Source organism: Pinus tabuliformis, chromosome Q (assembly GCF_031772625.1).
Source record: "Pinus tabuliformis cultivar Carrire ecotype Pingquan chromosome Q, CPIR1, whole genome shotgun sequence".
In the NCBI taxonomy this organism is placed as follows: domain Eukaryota; kingdom Viridiplantae; phylum Streptophyta; class Pinopsida; order Pinales; family Pinaceae; genus Pinus; species Pinus tabuliformis.
The window spans coordinates 1,358,210,187-1,358,229,290 of record NC_142296.1 but is presented as its reverse complement, the minus strand read 5'-3'; the positions used below and the strand labels follow the sequence as shown (position 1 = coordinate 1,358,229,290).

General features: G+C 32.6%; 1 protein-coding gene across 1 annotated transcript; it reads right to left on the bottom strand.

Moving 5' to 3' along the window:
* Positions 1-15,478: 15,478 nt before the first annotated feature.
* Positions 15,479-18,523, bottom strand: LOC149224962 (uncharacterized). Its single transcript, XM_089386361.1, has 3 exons — positions 17,945-18,523; positions 17,463-17,830; positions 15,479-16,096 (listed from the first exon to the last, which is right to left on the bottom strand). The coding sequence occupies exons 1-3, from the start codon at positions 18,030-18,032 to the stop codon at positions 15,731-15,733; spliced, it is 822 nt and encodes a 273-aa protein (XP_089242487.1). The 5' UTR covers positions 18,033-18,523; the 3' UTR covers positions 15,479-15,730.
* Positions 18,524-19,104: the final 581 nt, after the last annotated feature.

Here is a 19,104-nt window from a genome sequence, read left to right as displayed (position 1 = left end):
ACCTTCTAGAAAGGAAAATAAGTTGCAAAAAATAAAAATACTTATAGGCACAAACCACAAAATGATGAAATCACTCCTTCCTTATCACCCTCGAAGAAATTTACATTTTCAACAAGACATGCAGGATCATTACTCAGAAAAGTAACTATATCATCGGAAAATTTACAACTTAAAAGTATAGCATACCTCTCTTCACTTCTCAAAAGAATTCCCATTTTCCTCATTGGCCTCTTGCTCCTTTTGTAATCTCCTTTAATCAATTACAAGGTAATTACTTTTTGTTTATTTAAATTTATTTATTTTTAAGGAGAAGAGGAATTTTGAGGAATCTTTTATAATTTTAATTTATTTTAATTAGGCGGGGCCCCACTAGGCTTGTTACCACTTAATATATATCATTTAAAATATCACCTCATGACTCCCTTAAAAATGGTATCTAAATGGTAGTATGATAAAACTTTCAACATCATCCACTATCATTTACCATATCATCGTAATGCATCATCAAACAATATATACCATTATTAATAAAATATAATATTAGAATTTATCAACAATGTCAAAATGGCATTTTAACTAAAACCTTGTGTCTCCCTTATGCCCAAAATAACAAAATTACAAAAATGATACCATTGTCATAAAACATGTCTTTATCAAAGTCTAAAATGCAAGCAGTGATAAAGTCAAGTAAATGTTATAGTCAAAATATCTTTGGATGCATCTCTAAATTAGTGACCTTTTTCTCATCATTTTTCTTTTCTACACACAACTCACGATGTAAGTCCAAGAAAAAGATTTCTCTTCTTCCTTCATTTCTAGTTCTAAGTGTGTTGGTATGTGAGTGAGATGAAGTCGCCTATGTAGATGATAAGACACGAGAGGAAATTGTAGCTTGTTTCTCTTTTTCTAAATGTACATGGGAAATCAGAGGCTCTTGTCTGGAATTATGATCAATGTGAGATACAACAGATGGGATGTGTGGGCTTGTAAGAGGTGGTGGGATAACATGCCTATAATTGGAGGGACAATAAGTAATGCCAAAATCTAGTATGATGGGATTTGGTTCCCATCCATCATACCAAAATGGATACTCTTGTGGTGGTGGATGGGGCTCGGGAATTTCCATTATGCTCAGATGTGGCTGAGGAGGAAAGTTATGTGATGCATGAGGATTAGGGTGGGACCACTTAGATATAGATGCCCATTTTGAGTTAACTGATTAAACTCATAAGAGTTTGCATCGAAGTGAATGGAAAATATTATTCTCTTTTTATTGCCTTCATGCCAAAACATGTTTGACCCTCTACCATATCCTCTCCTATCCCCCCTGGAACCCATGCTAAAGAAATTCATCTCTAGAAAATATAAAAAAAACTCTTATTATGACATCACCTACTACAATCACATGATAATTAAAAACTAAAACAAATTAAATAATAACTTGCATAGCTATTATCTAGTATACAAATTTAGGTTCTTGAAGAAAATATATGATAGATGGAATGGTTAAAAGCTTATGGAAAAAATGGGATAGACAAAGCTCTTTATAAATATTCATCATGCATGTATATCAAAATATGTTGAATTATTGAATGCCACTTATCATTTTGCATATGAAAGTTTGAAAAAAAATTGAGTTCTATAACCAAGTTGATTGAATTTGCATAAACATGAGGACTATTGTAAGTGTTATGAAGTGAGAAAATTTTGGTTTTGTAGCGAGCAAAAGAAAAAACTTGGTCATTTTTTATGGTTCATAAATGTACTAGTTTCCTAAATATTCCATTCATGATATGATAATGAGTCATAGGTAAGCATTGAGACAAGATGGAATTACTATTACTGTATGAAATAGAAAAAAAAAAGAAGGCAATCTTCTCTAAGAAAATAAAATGTGGCTGAGTAGCACAGGTTTGAAGGAAGCCCATATCACTCTTAAAACATTTTTTTTAACTGTGAGAATAAGTCTAAGACCCTTCATTGCTCAACATACTATCAAAATTAATAAGGAGGTGCATGAATCATATACAACAATGGAAATTGACATTGTGCAATAGGATGTATATATCATACAAAAGGTGAGTAATAATATACAAGAATGTCCTAAAATATATATTTTGAATAGAGGTTGGTTATACGATGGTTTTTAATGCGTTTGAGTTATAATTTTCAAGCTATGAACAAAGAAAAGTTAATATGAGACCTCCATTTAAGTGTTGGGAAAAATATCAAGAAGGGGGGGAGGGGGTGAATTAGTATTTTTAATTCACTTTAACTTTCAATTTCTGTATGGGACTATTATTCTGACAACCCGTGTGTGTACATTCTTTTAGTGAATTAAACATGTGTATAACCATATTACTAACTTTTCATAATTTCCATTAGATGTTTAACTTTAATCAGTGCATTATTGATTCATTAGCCATTCATTATTTATTAATCATGAGAAATAAAGAGTAGATAAATACCAACACATAAGAAACACATCAACACATGAGGACACCAGGATTTTAGGTGGAAACCCAATGTGGGAGAAAACCACAATTTTTTTAGTCTTTGTCTTCTTTCTAATTATATAAAGAAAATATTCATTACATCCTGTACTGACAAAAACTTTTACTAGCACACAAGCTGCTACCTGTGGGAGGATACAACCTCCACTCATTCTCTAGAACCTATTCAAAGGGAGCTACAATCCCCTGACCTGGTTTACCGACTCCTACTAGAAGGGAGCTTCTACCCCCTCACTGAAGGCTCCAACCCTCAACTCCTTATGGACCACGTTTCACAATATTTCATAATGGATCCACTTGTGTCAAATACGCATCAAAACTTGCAAGCCACCTTTCATCAATTTTTCATACTAGACCCACACCTAATAATGTGCTCAATACCAATAGACCAAATTGAATACTAAATCACAAAATCTGGAATAAAATCATTGAATCACCACTAAATATCAATCACTAATGCAATTGAATTACTGAATACTGAACCAACCCAAGTTACCAATAATTGATCAAGACCAATAAATCAATCAAGATTATACTCAACCATTCACTAATCACATAAAAAAGTGTAGTCATTGAAAACCCTTATCAAATTAACTTTAGAATATATACACAATTGTTCTGAAGCAAACTCGCGTATATACGCGCCTCTTGCACATAAAAACCTATGTACATATCTCAAATCACTGAACATTAAATACTGGAAAACTAAATCACTGTATTACTAAACCAACCACTGAATCACTGGATACAAGTATTGAACCAATTATAGATCACTGAATCAACCACATATCACTGAATATAAATATCGAATCACTGAATACTCTATCTCTAATCAATATACCATGACATTGCTAAATAAATCCAATCAACACTGCGAGATACAAACCATCCTTATCAAGACATCATTGACAAAAAACAAAAAATAATACAAAATTCATCAATTATCATCACCAAGTAGAAATTTCAAACCCTATTATATATACACAACTTCCATAAAACAGATCTATTTGTTTACCATGTATAACACCCGCATACAAATTTAAATATATTGAAAAATATATCTCATAATATATATGTGACTAATATGAAAAACATCTGCATATGTACGTGAATGTCCATAAGCAAACATGCGTACATATCTTAAATCACTGAATCAAACCTTTGCTGCAAACACAACACGCATTCCACATACTTCACTGCCAAAACTATATATCTTTGAAAACGCATACAGATCACAGCATCACTATAACCACATATATTGCATTGGTAGCTATTCAAACATAAACAAATCAAGCAAGTATATTCATTTAAGATATTTCATATTTGAACCTTATCCTTGCTCCTTGGTGCACACCTGTTATAAGTTAGATCACACATGAATAATCCATCAAATGCACACATAGCTCCTTGATTTCCATGTCCTTATATAGCTTTTTCCTTTTCCAATAGCACAGGCAAATCCCTTGGTAATGTTGTTGGTATTCCTTTGACAAGATCAAATAGACATTTTCGACATAATACTATGGGAAATTACCATGGTAATAGATCCTAGTTCCTTGTTTTCCATGGTTTAGATTATGTACATGACTTTTGTTCATAGAACCTATGTATGTACATGACTCTTCTTCATAAGGGTCATGTATACTTTTCAACCTTCACCTTTTTCATGCACCTATGATTGAGTTGTCAATTATCTTCCATATCCTTTGTAATATTTGTACCATCAAAAATGTCATTTGTAACAGTTCTATAATTATCATATTATAACTAGGTTGACATATTTTTCAAGCAGGTTGCCACCAAGGACAACACATTAACCATAATGCCAACAATCTCCCCCTTTGGACTTGATGGAAACCACTTTGGAGTTTCGAAACCATTTGCAAACACCAAGTCTTCTCTCCCACTTTGACATCAAAGGAAAAGGGTTGAACCAAGCTAAATGAAGTACTTTTTGAGGTAGCGCTCATCACTATAAGTCTCATTTGCTGATATGAATTATGAAATATGCATACCAACGATGCTCCCTCTAAGCATATGTTGGATATTCTAAAGATATGCAGTAAATCACAAGACTTTATAACTCAACTACATGGCTATCCATCAACACATATGACCTCTCATATACCAATGGATCATATGATCAATCACATGAAATAATGGGGTTACACATTTGACCCAAATTTTACATCAATCACCAAAATAATGGGATAGCATGACTTCATCCAAATAGCCCATACATGACTAAATTTTACAATGATTACATCATGGGTCTTTTCATGACCTTTACATCAAGAGACATGCATGACATTAAGCATTTCAACAATGAAGTATCTTTGCAACAAAATATTGATACACATCAACAACCATCATACTCCATATAGGCATCTACAACATAATCATTTGACAACAACAACATTAATTCCGTAATAGCAGCATGAGCATCCTCATCATCATCAACAAGTATTATATCATCAGGCATATAATACAATGTAGCATCAGTCTCTTCAATATCAACATGAGGCCAAATATACAATCTATTGAAGCAGTACCAAGCAATTGTAGCAACAACATAAGATTGTGCAATAAGGTTCTATTAGCAACTCATCTCCTTGACTTCATGTCATCAATGTCATGACACACTTTCGTCATATAGAAAGAGCCACAATCCTCAAGCAGCAAACACATATCAATCTTAGGTAGTATATACAACATCATACTATCTCCATGCATCATCAACCAACATCAGTAGTGACCATATCATGCATATATTCCTCATCAAGTGCATCGATATTTATACAACAACAACAACAACAAATTCATTATATGCAATGAAAGCATCATTGATAAACCATGTTATGGTGACAACAACATATAGTAAGCAAAGAAATAAGACTGATGACAATAGTAGTAACCATGAACTCATCATAGACAACATCATGCTATAAGGAGTGCTCAAGACATCATAATGCCAACAATAAATCATTAGAAGCATACACAATTCTCCCCTTGAACCTGTTCCAACTCTTCATCATCAAATCTAATGAAGATCCATAACCCACATTATATGCAACAATTCATCACTCATCATGAACCAATACTCTTGCATGCATTCCTCAGTAGCATATGAACATCCTCAACAGTGTGCAACAGGCCAATGTCAGAATCAAAATGTCCATAATGAATTGATGGAAGCATATAAGAATCTCCCCCTGAATTTGTTCCATTCCTTTTACCATCATAGAAAACCATATGAGGCTGTCTAAGTCAAAAACCACATACATACATGACTATCCTTCATAATAAAGGTGTACAAAATGTAAAATATTGATTTTTCATAATCATAGCTCCCCCTAAACATGTCATGCATGTTCCTGTTCAAATTCACTTCATCAGATGTATCATTAGTATCATAAACATCACTAAAAGAATCATCATCAAAGTACACATGCATAGATCCCCCTGAGATAATACACCACTGATCCTGTGGACCTGATAATCATCACCTATTTTCCATGAGGCTATGTACCTCACATTTAATTTTGCAGTCTCTGTTAGAAGTATGCATTAAGTACAATCTATTGTAGTAGGTTCCATATTCCCTTACTCTAAATCTGAAGAAGAGGAGTTATACCTCTTATTTCTGCCTATATTCTTCTTTAGCACATATAGGTTGTCAAAGTTTTTGAATCCTTTTGCTATAGTTTTCCCAGTGTCTTCTTCTATAATTTTTCATCTATTTGATGTGAATACAATTACATGCCCTTTATCATCTATTTGTCTTACACTAAGGATGTTATCCTTTAGCCCATCAACCAGTAAAACATTAGTTCCTTATGTATTCTTAATAAAAACATCAACATTACCCTTACCTAGAACCTTTGTAGATGTACCATTTCCAAGAATAATCTTGCCACTCTTATTTTTGAGATAGATGAATTTTTCCTTATTTCTAGACATATAATGAGAGAATCCACTATCAATTTACCATTGATCTCTTCTTCATTTGCACAAAAACCAATTCCATACCTTACTTGTTCTTCTTCCTTCTCCCTAATATGAGTAGTATTGGAGGATCCAACAATGTTCTTATATTTCTGTGTGTTTTGTTGTCTGAATGAATCCATTGATTTGTTTCTGCATTCTTTTGCTACATGCCCAAACGTGTTACAAGTATAAAATATTACATGACCAAAGAAGGGAGAAAAAGAATCATAATATTTCTATTTCATATTCCTCCTACTACGATTAATAACTTTGTGACCAAGCATGTTGCAATCAAAACAATATCACTTAAAGAAACCTAACTACATGGGAGTTGATGATCTTCCTACGAATCTACTTCCGTAATTTGTTGTAATGTGTCTAAAGTTAAGACAGATAAGACATTCAATGTCATTGTTAAAAGGAAAGAATCGTTTGTTGTTTCTATTATTGGGAGCAAATGATTTCCTTTGAAATTTTTCTTTTTTTGGTTGCTAGTTTGGTTGACTTACTAATTGTTTACCCTAAAATTTTCCTATTTATTTCTAGGGTCATATCTATAACTTCTTTGAAACCATGGATTTAATGAATGATATTGTTTCAAAAAAAAACTTAAAATTAAAACATAAATTGAAAAGTGGTGTCAAGAGTAGCACCCCCCATTTTTATAGGGTCAAATTGCAACTTTTTTTAAACCATGGCCTTGACAACTAGTACCCATGTAACCAAACTATTAAAATAAACCCTTGAATTCAAATAAGGTGCTATTAATAACACCTCGTATTTTTTGGAAGATTAAAATTGCAACATTTTTCAAACTATAGCCAAGAATCCCAATGTTATTGCAAGAAAAAACATTACAAAGAAAATCCAAAAAGAGGAAAAATGGTGCCTCCCTTCCCCCATACCTATCACTAAGAGGAGTGGAAAACCTATCCTTTAAGTGATAGACATGGTCACTGACTATTACAGGTCATTTTGTCGAATTCAAACAAATGGCTCTAAACTCATATCTATCATCATCCATTTACATCTTGTAATAATCCCTACTAAGCCAAAAGCATTACCTCTCCAAAAGCTATAAGAATATTGGATTACATTGGTTGAACACCTTAATTTAGGAACTCATCGCACTTATCCTCTTTATAAATTGTGACGGTGTAGGCCGCACACATAGAAATTGTGTTGGTCAACGTAGGTTTCTCTTACATAAAGTGTGATGACACATGGAAGTGAGTAAAATTAAAAAATAATTTCAAAGTTTCTCTGTCTAGAAGCTTTGAGAGTGGATTTAACCATTTACTGTTGAATTTGATCTTAAACTCCTACTAATGAGGTCTTATCTTTTATCTCATAGAGCTTCCCTCTTTATAAATTGGATTTAAGCCCTAGTATGGTAAATCCAAAACTACCTCATTTACCCTATAAATGTAGTACCTTCCATAGGGTCTGGATTGGCTTTTGAAGACTCTGATTATGTGTCTAGAGGTCCATGATCTATCCATGTGCTTTAGGTGTGATTGAAGGCTTACCATTGTGGAAAAGTAAGGACAATAAAGATGGGAGAGTTTCGCAAAGTCATGGCCTACAAGGATTGTAATATTTTCCTGTCATCATTAATACAAAAATGCATTAATTCTCCAATACCTTATGTCTTGATTACACATATGTAAAACATGAATCCTTGACTTCTTTTTTAGAGTTGTTTGTATATGTTATCTTGTATATTTTGTTCTCTTGCTTGCTTTGGATGATTTACAAGTTCCACTTTTAGAAATTGGAGTTGGAGTCGGAGCTAACAAGAAGGGAGAAGAAGGAAGGTTGCATTGGATTCCAAGTGGGTTTTCCTTTCATATTTCAAACATCTCTAAGGAAAAACATTATAGTTTTTTCTTGGTTGTTTCTAGGCGAAGCCACTAGGTCTAGGGAGATTGCTTCTATCCACGGAAGGAATTTATCCACAAAACACCGACTTTTCCTATCCATACAAATGATAAGCCCTGCCATTCAAATGAGTGAAGGGGGTTCTCCACCTAACTATTCCTTTGAGTGGTGATATTGGGGGGGAGGGATGCATGGTCTAGATAAGTGGGGGTGGTATAGGAGTAGATAAGGGTGGGAAAATCGTGTTGGTCATGTGTTATATTATTTGAAAAATTGGCCCCATGCGTTTTATGTTGCAGTGGTAAGCCTTGTATGAGGATTTGGGAAATAGAGCCCCTAAAAATAATTTTTTTGGTTGTTTTTGTATCTTCTTTCCTTAGTCTGGGTTTTTTAGCCCATTGTAATATAATTCTAATTAAGGAATATAATCCAAGTTAATGGATTACAATTTTGGTTGTCACATAATTCTATATATTGCATTGTAAATGCTGAAATTAATACAATGAGAGTTAGGGGTGTGTTTTAAACAATTGTTATTTTCTTGATTAAGGGTTTCTAGGTTTAATCTCCAAGTACTATGTCTGAATGTTATTGTTTACTTTTCTATTTTATATATAATCTATGTGTGCATTGCTTTAATATAAAGGTTTAAAACTTACAAATGGCAGGAGGGGGGTGGGGGTGGGGGTGGAGCCTCCATCCACTTGGACATTATTCTTTCTCCATTGGTTGTATAAATGTAGGAAGTGTTGTAGTTGTTCCAATGGGATTTCTTTTGCGTCTGTTCTTACCCACTTATGTAGGAACTCTAACATTGTATTTTCTTCTACATTTAAGTTAGCTTGTCGATCTTCCACCCCAGGATTGACCTTGTGTTAGTTAATAATTCCTTGATATCATAATTATCCATTGGTTCTATTGTTGGATTAAGTTTTAAGGGTTTTCTCCATTCTCGCCCACTTGCTCTTCCACGTCCATTAGATTCTCTTCAAGTTCATCCTCCCATTCTTCAACTACTTCCCTAGATGGGCCCTCTTGATTCAGAATTTCAAATGGATTTGCATTTGAGTTTGCTTTATCTGTTGCATCTCCTTTCTCCTGCAGGATTTTATCATGTTGGGGGCAATTATATTTTCCTGTCTTATGAGAGACCTCCTGAAATATGTCTAATGTCTCCTGAGTTTTACTTGCACGAGGCTTGATAATTATCAATGGAAAATCCCTTATCAAGTACTTGTACTTGTGGCAATGACGACATTTGAAAGGGACATGCCCGTAGTTTAAGGGTTGGGTCCAAATTTCATGGTGGTACTCTGGATTAATTGACTCCAGTAAGGGTTTACATAAATCCTTGTGTAGGAGGTGTGCCTTCTCCTCTTCGTCATCTTCGATATTTTCACAAAATCTTCAATAACATTGCCAATTCCTTCAAAAATATCTGGTTCTCAAAAATCATTTAGGAGAGAAAATAGTCAAACCCGGACTAGAGCCAAAAGAAACGACTCTTTCTCTGGGTTGTAACATTCCTCCCAGAATCTCATGAAAATACCTACATTATTTATGAAATAAGGGCCATCTTAAAAAACCATCTTTTTATCTTCCAGATCTATGAAAATAATAGTAAAGAAACCTTTGGCTTGCAACCTTAGTTCCACTAAGCCCTTTCGTTTCCACTTCACGATGTCTTGTTCTTTGGGCCAAATGCCCATGAACTTGCAGATTAAAGCATGATCCTTCATCAACTACCTATATTTCTCCAACCTTTTTTTTGGGATGATGAATTTCAAGTTCGAGGTTGCTTTCAGGAGACATTTTCCTTTTAGGCGAGCTTGCCATTAACCTCCCAAGACTAATATTTCCCCTTTTCCTGCACTTCCACCAAATGAGTTTGTGGCACCATCTACCTTCTTGGTTGATTCATTGGTAATGTTACAATAAGAGGGGGTTTCACCCCTCCCTGAAGGGCCACTCATGGGGCCAATTGAGGAATCCAGATTAGGTGAAAAACACCTTGACCTAGCAAGTCAATGTCATAAAAGCCCTTCTAACCCTCAATATTTAGAAACCCTAGCAGAGCACCCCTTAGTTTAATCCAAAAATTAAAATTTTAATAAAAAAATTCAAGTAACTTAGTGTTAATATAATAATATTATATTAGTTATTAAACATAGTTTTTTCAAGTAACTTAAATTGAATAAAAATCAGAATTTTTAATCAAGTCATTTTGACAGTAAAGTAAAATTAAGTTTCAATTTATTATTATTTTGCAAATTCAATGATATAAATCTTTGTATAAATGAACTTTTAAGGAAATTTTTTTTAAGATCAAAATTCTCATCAATTATATGAAATTATAAGTTTGAACAATTTTTTCATTAAATTTGAGGTGTGATAATCATGTCGGGGTCATTATTGATTCTAGAAAGCAAAAAAAAATAAAAAAAATAGCCTACTTATGGGGATTAAGAATGTCCTCCAATAATAATGTTTAGGGCCTATGTATTATTAAAAGGTGTGTGCATGAATTTATAATAAAAAATTCAACCTTTTAGTTATGGAAGACTCAAGCAAAATCATAAATTCAATGACCATGAAATTTTCCCTAGTTAATTACAAACTCGCTTCTATATTGGCTTGAGCTCAGCAGCAAATTATTAGCTTTCAAAGGATCTCCTTCTACCGAGTCTTATGGAAAAACAATAAATAAGAAAACTTTCTTACAAAGGAAGCCACTACTTAAAAAGTGGGGAAACTAAGAGTTAATGGTTCAACAAATCACTAAGCCATATCATATTCAAAATTTTATGAATGTAATGGTAAATGCCATCACATTAACAATACACATGTCATATACTTGTTCATCTCTAATGTGAGGTAATTGACTTGAAGAGACTATAGCTACCCCCTTCCATGCTTCAACTCATTGTGAAAAATTGATTTGAATATTTCGATGGAATATATCATATGCAAGGTGGGATTATTGGGAACTATCGAGAGAGGCATCATAGGGGATGTGGAAATGTATTTCATTTAGTTGTTCACTATTTTCTATAGGATGATAAAAATCATTCATGGTTGTTGAACTTAATGTTCAAAGAAGATTTAATGGGGTTGCTTTGTTTTGGGATCTGTTGTGCAAGAGAGCTTTTACCTTTCAAATTTTCCTCAAACTGGATCTTGGTTTCCATACTCTGAATTATTTTAGTTAGATTAAGAAATCAACTCAAATTGTGTGAATTTTCTCTTTGTCCCTCTTGACTTTCCATTGAAAGGCATCAAAGTTTTTTATACACAAAATTGTCAATTTGAGGGAGCTTTAGTGGAAGTTTTGTTCATTTAATGGTTAACCCTATTTTAGGCATTAGGTTTGTTATTCAACCTTGGCGTTGTGTTTTTTTGGTTAGTATGGAATTAAATTTTGAGCTCTTTGTTGATAAATTAAGGGAAGTAATTGTAGTGGTTATATGGATTAATGGTCTATCTAACTTCAATTTTTGGCTCTAGTCAATTATTTTGGTTTGGTTTCCTTTAACACTTATGGATTTTATGGAACTATAAGAAATCAAGAGAATTATTTTGATCCCATGCAGAATGGATATAATGTAATAAAACTTCCATATTTTCTATCAACTCAAAATTTCATGACAATGAACATCCATCCATTTCTCAATTTGCATCTCTTATGGGTACATTAGTACAACAAAAAAAAAAATTTGTCAACAATAACATTGTGTGTCTATATATATATATATATATATCCACAATCAATGAATATCCATGAATTTAGCCCAAAGGAAGTTAAAGGAAGATGATATTGTGCACCACTTGATCAGAGACATAAAGATCTAGAACTGGGGCTTTGTCCAACTAACATAAACCTAGAAAAGGCTACATATAGTCACATTATACATTAAGTTCATATTTTTTAATGTTATTAGAAACCTAACTATTTCCTATGAAATCTATAATTGTGGAGAGTATTAGGAAATTTAGTCAAGTTATATATGTTAGTTCAGTGAAGTAATCGTGTTATCTAACATAGCTATAACATTTTGATAATACAAATTCCTCAGTTTTAATTGAAAATAAATAAAATTTTAAATTTTAAAAAAAATAAGAAATAAATAAATTTAGGAAATTTAGTCAAGCTATATATGTTAGTTGAGTGAAGTAATTGTGTTATCTAATATAGCTATAACATTTTGATAATACAAATTCCTCAATTTTAATTTAAAATAAATAAAATTAAAAATAAAAATAAATTATCTACAGATTAATTTATTATCTACAGATTAACTTAATCCCAATAGGCAACTTAAATTCACTATCATTTTTATTTATTTTTCTTATTAGAAATTATAAAAATTATTACTTATATTATAATTATTACAATCAAAACAAATAAAATTATTACAATCAAAACAAATAAACAAATTGATTACATGAATGTATGAAATAATATATTACAAGGAAAATTAACATATTTTTATAAAAATTATAAATATTAGAAATATATAAAATAATAATTCTTTTATAAATAATTAATATAAAAAAAGGTTTATTTAATTTTTTATAAAAACTATAAATATTAGAAATATATAAAAATAATGATTCTTTTATAAATAATTAACATAAAAAAAGTTTATTCAATTTTTTAATTATTTGTAAATTTAAATTTTTTGGTTTGATATTTTAATTTTTTTTTCACAATTTTTTTTATAAAATTCAAATAACATTATATATATATATATATATAATATATTATATATATATTAAAATTTTCTATTTAAAAAAAAAAAAAATAGATTTATAAAATTATGAGTGTAATTTGGAAAAGTGTGAGAAAATTTTATTATTATTTCACTTTGGTCTAAACATTGTTTAATTTTATAAAGTTTGGTTCTGATTTGTTATTTTTCTGTAAAATATATTAATATGGATCTTTTAAAAATGGAATAAACTTTAAAGATAAAATTTTATGGTAAAAAAATTTCAGCATATAGAAGTTAAACTTTAATTTTTTTTTCCAATAAAAAATTATTTGAATTTGTTTATTTATTAATTTACTTAAAAAAATTATATACAAAGACAACTTAAGAAACATGCTATTTCTACTCATTCCCTTCTTTTTCTAGTTTAGATTATAAAATATTTTTTTATTATAAGTTTTTTCTCCTTAATACAAAATTTTGAGTCATAAAATAAGATTGACTAAATTTGAGAATGCATCTAGTCTATTAGTGGTTCATTTTCTAGTGTAGATTATAATTTTTTTTTATTATAAGTTTTTTTTTCCTTAATACAAAATTTTGAGTCATAGAATAAGATCTACTAAATTTGAGAATGTATCTAGTCTATTGGTGGTTCATAAAGAGGTAGAATTTTAATATTGTTAGATATGTCTAGGTCATGGGTTGTTAATTTCTCTCACTTTGTTCGAGGATGAAGATGAAGATGATACACTTTCATCTTGTTAAATGTTTCTAGGTCATAGGTTGCTAGTTTTATTCCTTAAGTACTACTAATTCCATAATGTGAAGACTTTTAATCTTGTCAAATGTCTCTAAATCTTGGGTTGTTAATTTGTTTCTTTATAAAAAAACACTTAATTTAAATATTACTAATTCCATAAGGAGAAGACTATTAACTTTGTCCACTGCCTCTAAATCTTAAATCTTAAGTTGCTAATGTGTTTCTTTACCAAAAAAACACTTTCAACATATAAGATAGTTGGATTTGTTATATTTTTAGAAAATCTAATAGTATGATTTTATTTTAAATGTATTAAAATGTTTAAAAACAAATTTAAAGACAAAGTTTCATAATCAAAATTCTTATCAATTAAGAACAATTTACACTAAACTTTAGTTTAGAGATTTTTTTTTTCAAATTAAAAATAATTAAATTTATCTACTTATTTAGATATTCTTAAAATTTTTCCTTCTTCTTTTAAAAAGAGTTTAAGAATTTTTTTCAAATTAAAAATAATTAAATTTATCTACTTATTTAGATATTCTTAAAATCTTTCTTTTCTTCTTTTAAAAAGAGTTATATAAATTATTGTTTTTGCTAAAGTTTTTTTTGGAGGCCTACAAAACTCATATAAGTAACATCTCATCTTGATATCTTCTATTTGATTGAAAGAAAATTATGCTATCTAAATAACTAATTGGTAGTGAAAGTACTTTCCATTTTCATGTCCTCAAAAAACCAACTCAACCAAAAAGTAAAAAAATTATGCTATCTAAATAACTAATTGGTAGTGAAAGTACTTTCCATTTTCATGTTCTCAAAAAACCAGCTCAACCAAAAAGTAATTTCCATACCATCTAAATAACTAATTGGTAAAAAAGTAATTTCCATTTTCATATCCTCAACAAATAAACTCATAACCAAAAAGTAATTTTAACATAAATAATATCCGCAAAAAAAATCAGTATCCCATACTATGATAATATTATGTGCTTACAAATAGCAACTATCCTTATCATTAATTTTAAATATAAGACTAATTACCTCCATTCTGATTCACATATCGGCATATCTCGACATTTCTGGATAGCTTTGATCTATGGTTTCTTTAAAAATCTGTTTATCTGGCCTTCATGTTTCTCATGTTTCTAAGCTTTTTGTGGGAGTTCAACATCTTTGATATATCTCTATGCATTATGGAAGATGTTTTATTGCTGCTAAATTTAAAAATCTGTAAGCAATTGGACTGACAAAGGTTATTCTCTTTTGCGGGGTATCTGTTTATCTGCCACTGAACATTTTCTGAACTCTGTTTCAAGACTGGGATGGTCTCTTTATTATGTATGCAGAATATTATATTTTCTTAATATAATCTATAATGATTTTCTCTCTGAAAAAGAATATATATATAGATTTTGATTTTGATTAACATTATGTATTTTATAAATTTAATCTTTTTGACTCCATCATCTACAATAGTTACGGACTGCATCATTTAAAATGAATTAAACTTGAACTTTTTGTTTTTCATTTCTTAAATATGAGAAAATTTATATAATACCTTTTTAAAATTCAACCCTAAATCATTTACATGGCCTTGCATCTCAAATTTAAACACGGGCTACTTGCATGACATCCCAAGCAAGCTTTCGAACTCGAATCATTAGATTTAAATCCAAGTCATTTACATAGCATCAGCTCACAATTAAGCCTGTTCCGTTCAGGTTTTCCATGGCATCCGAACCCGGATTTGAACCTTGGGTCGTTTACACAGGTCCCGGTCCACAGCCGGACCAACAAGCTGTTTCAAAATGGCTGTCTTATTAAAATAATATACAGTGCTTTACATAATATTTACTGGCGATGAGTTTAATGTCTTAAAGGTTTTCGAAATTCAACCAATCCGGGCCGTGATGATTCTGCTCCGCCGCCATCAGATATCGATACATGTCGAGCTGGTCATGGAAATCATTTGAATACAAGGCTTGTAAATTCCTTTCTTCGTTCTCTTCATCTGTCTTGCAGACTGCCGCTTGGATATTGCGGGAAGGAGATGACAGCAAAAGCTTTCGGTTGGAATCGGCATCGCTGCAGAAGCTCGGGCTCGTGCTCTGCATTTCTTCTGTAGTAGTCGTCGTCGTTTTCTGCAGACCGTTTTCTTCTTCGCTTTTGGATGAAATTAATGTCTTTTGATCCTTTTTTTCACCTTTAGCGGCCACGACCTCTTGCGTCAATCTTGCCACCTGCAAGAGGGATTATTAAAGTTAAAATTTTATGAATTCATAAACGCTGATTCTCTGAAAATGCGTCTGATTGAATTTTGTACTAATTTTAGCATTTGATAGTTCTTTTACTTGCGGTAGGTTTAGGTTTTAGAAATCGGCAATGTTTCTTTAAACAAAAATCTTTCAGAAATTTTTCTTTAAAAAATCGACAACTTCTACATTTAAAAATTTCGTTCAAAAATCGACAACTTTTAGATTCAGAAAATTCAGATTCACAAGGTTAATACATAATTTTTCGTATTTTCGAAAAATTCAGATTCACAAAAATTTATGCATAAATTTATGTAATTTTAGCTTTGGGACTCTAAATCCCTCAGCATCAATATGTTTTTCTTTAATTTTGCAGAAATTTCAAAATATTCAGCATGAATATGCTTTCATCATTGAATTTTGCAGCAACTCAAAATATTAAGCATGCACATGTTTGCTTTGAATTTTGCAGCAGTTTTTGCTTTCCGACTGTAGATTGACAAATGCATTTTGTTCATATTCTAACTGAGCAAATATCCCTCTTTTCTCCTCCTGTAAGAACTTTCCGTTCCCTACTTTAGTTTAAAGCAAGCTAGTTCTTTGAAAGGAGCATTTTACAGCAATTTTACATGAACGGCTTTGATCTTCTGTTTCAACACTTTTGTTCTTCATATATTCACAAATTTTCAACATACAGATGTTTTTTTCTCAAGTCTTTCAAATCCTGTAGCTATTTCACATTCTGGACTTAGGTTTTGACGAACATTACATAGAAGTTAAACAAAAATACGACCTAACAATTATATAATCAAGCATTTTGTAATAATTCATCCTCGCTTCGACCTTAGAATCAGCATTTTTTCCTGTCAAAATTCACACTTGCTCAACGTAAACAGTTTGCATTATAGTCCTTCGTAACTTGAAAGAAACAAAGTCAATCTGCCAGAATTTTACCTGCTCTACACTTCTTTTACTCGTTTAATCTTAACTTCGACTTTGAATCAACCTTTATATCCTCACATTATTCACAATCTTGTCAGTCTCTTCCAAGGAAACATTTGCATTCTAATTACTATTCCTACATATTTTAAATTAGTTTTACAGGAACGGGACTTCAAGTTCTTGTAATCAAGATTTTCTTTTTCAGAATATTCACTTAATTTACAGGAACGGGACTTCAAGATCTTGGAATCAAGATTTTCATTTTCCAGAATATTCACAACTCTTTATTCTGTCGATTACAGCTGCTATTCTTAAAATCAACATTTTATTTTTGTTCTTCATAATATTTGACAATTCTTTGACATCCATTTTTTTCCTTCAGACAAACAGAGTCAATCTGCAGTGTTTTTACCTGTCCTTCGAGCTTCTTTTTCTCCGCGACAACTTCCTCGTACTGCTGCTTGAGATCATCGTAGTCCCGTTCGAGCTGCTTCGTCTTCCAGCGCGCCCGACGGTTCTGGAACCACACCGCTACCTGTCTCGGTTGGAGACCTAATTCCGCTGCGAGCTGCATCTTCCGCTCCGGTTCGAGTTTGCTCTCGGTTTCAAAGCTCGTCTCCAGCGACCTCACCTGCTGGACGCTCAGCCTCCTCTTTTTCGAATGAAGGCCTCCGCTGATCTCATCGTCATCGCACAGCCCGACCTCCTCGCTGCTGCTTGGGTTATCGTACAAAACACTGCCATAGAACCCGGATCCGCTCCGATGGCCGTGACCATTCGCTGCAATTCAAAAGAAACAAGAAGAATAAAATCAGGCAGGCTAGTCAGGTATTTTTCTTCCCAATATTCAACGATCTTTTATTTTCTCTGAATTATTTTGAACAATGCCTTTACCATGAAACCTTCGAGAGAACAAGCCGGACTGCAAATGCAAAAATCCATTCACCGCATGTTCGTTACCGGACCCGAAATTGAAGGACATGCTTGTTGTGTATATCAGTGCAAATCCTCCTCTGTTTCCTAATCCACCATCAAACTTATAGCACTCTCTGTAAATCGACCTTTAATGTTATCATTAACAAAGCCGGCTCAACCGCAGCCTGGCAATGGCTATCGCCATTATCGTAATCCGGGAGGTGAGTGTTTCGAATCTCGAGGCGAGTATTTGGCGTCGTTCTGTCTCCCTTTCACACACACAATGCACCAGGCTTTTAATAATTAATAATTATTATTAAATCTAGATACCAAAGTAGAAAACAATATACTGCCTGTGTCTAAATCTTCACTGAATCTCTTGAATTCGAAACCCCATAAAAATAACTATATAAATATATTCGCCATGGCCGGAGTCGTTAAACTCGATTGCCTTGTTATGCTTCTTTACGGCTTTAAGCTTTCCTGAGCGTTCCTCTGATAAAAATAGAGGAGGAGGTCCAGGCACGAGGCCTGGCCTACTGCACCATTCCCGCACTCAACCCCCCACTATGGCCTTGACCGAGGCTGCGTGGGTCCCAACCACTGAATGTTAGATCCCTCGCCCCCAAATGGTCCCCCCCCATTAAACTCCCCCTTTTAGCAGCTCCGCTATATTTAGAAAGTTATGACTAGACCTGGCCTTCTCCTGCTCACCTAACGCTTGCCCATGACGGCGTCCCTTTGAAATTCCGGCCGTCAAGAAGAGGAAGACGACAAGAATTTCCAGAAAAGGCGGGCCTACCTGCTTTCTCGTTCCGTTACCAGACAGATGACGTCTTCATCCCGAGAGTCCCGACCTCGCTCTCCGTTGGTTGGAGATGCGTGCGGGGAAATTTGAGAATAGGAAATGCCTCGCCCGTGGGATCCACTCTGCTACGGTGACGCCATCCTCGTGCCCTCCACATGGGCATGATAGCTACGTCTTGTAAATTTTGAGGATTTTAACGTCGATCGAGAAGGGGGCTTAAGGTTTTTATAGCGAGCGTTTCTTTGTGGGAGATGATAAGGTTGAAGGGGTTAGTTCAATATATGGTTATTAATGATGTTTGGTATTTGATCATTTTTATGTTGATAAGTCT

Excerpts from the sequence above, each read along its gene's own strand:
- LOC149224962 (XM_089386361.1), bottom strand. The coding sequence starts at position 18,032 with ATGTCCTTCAATTTCGGGTCCGGTAACGAACATGCGGTGAATGGATTT. Across the intron at positions 17,831-17,944 it reads GTTCTCTCGAAGGTTTCATG|CGAATGGTCACGGCCATCGG; the intron begins GTAAAGGCATTG and ends TTTGAATTGCAG. Across the intron at positions 16,097-17,462 it reads AAAAGAAGCTCGAAGGACAG|GTGGCAAGATTGACGCAAGA; the intron begins GTAAAAACACTG and ends TCCCTCTTGCAG.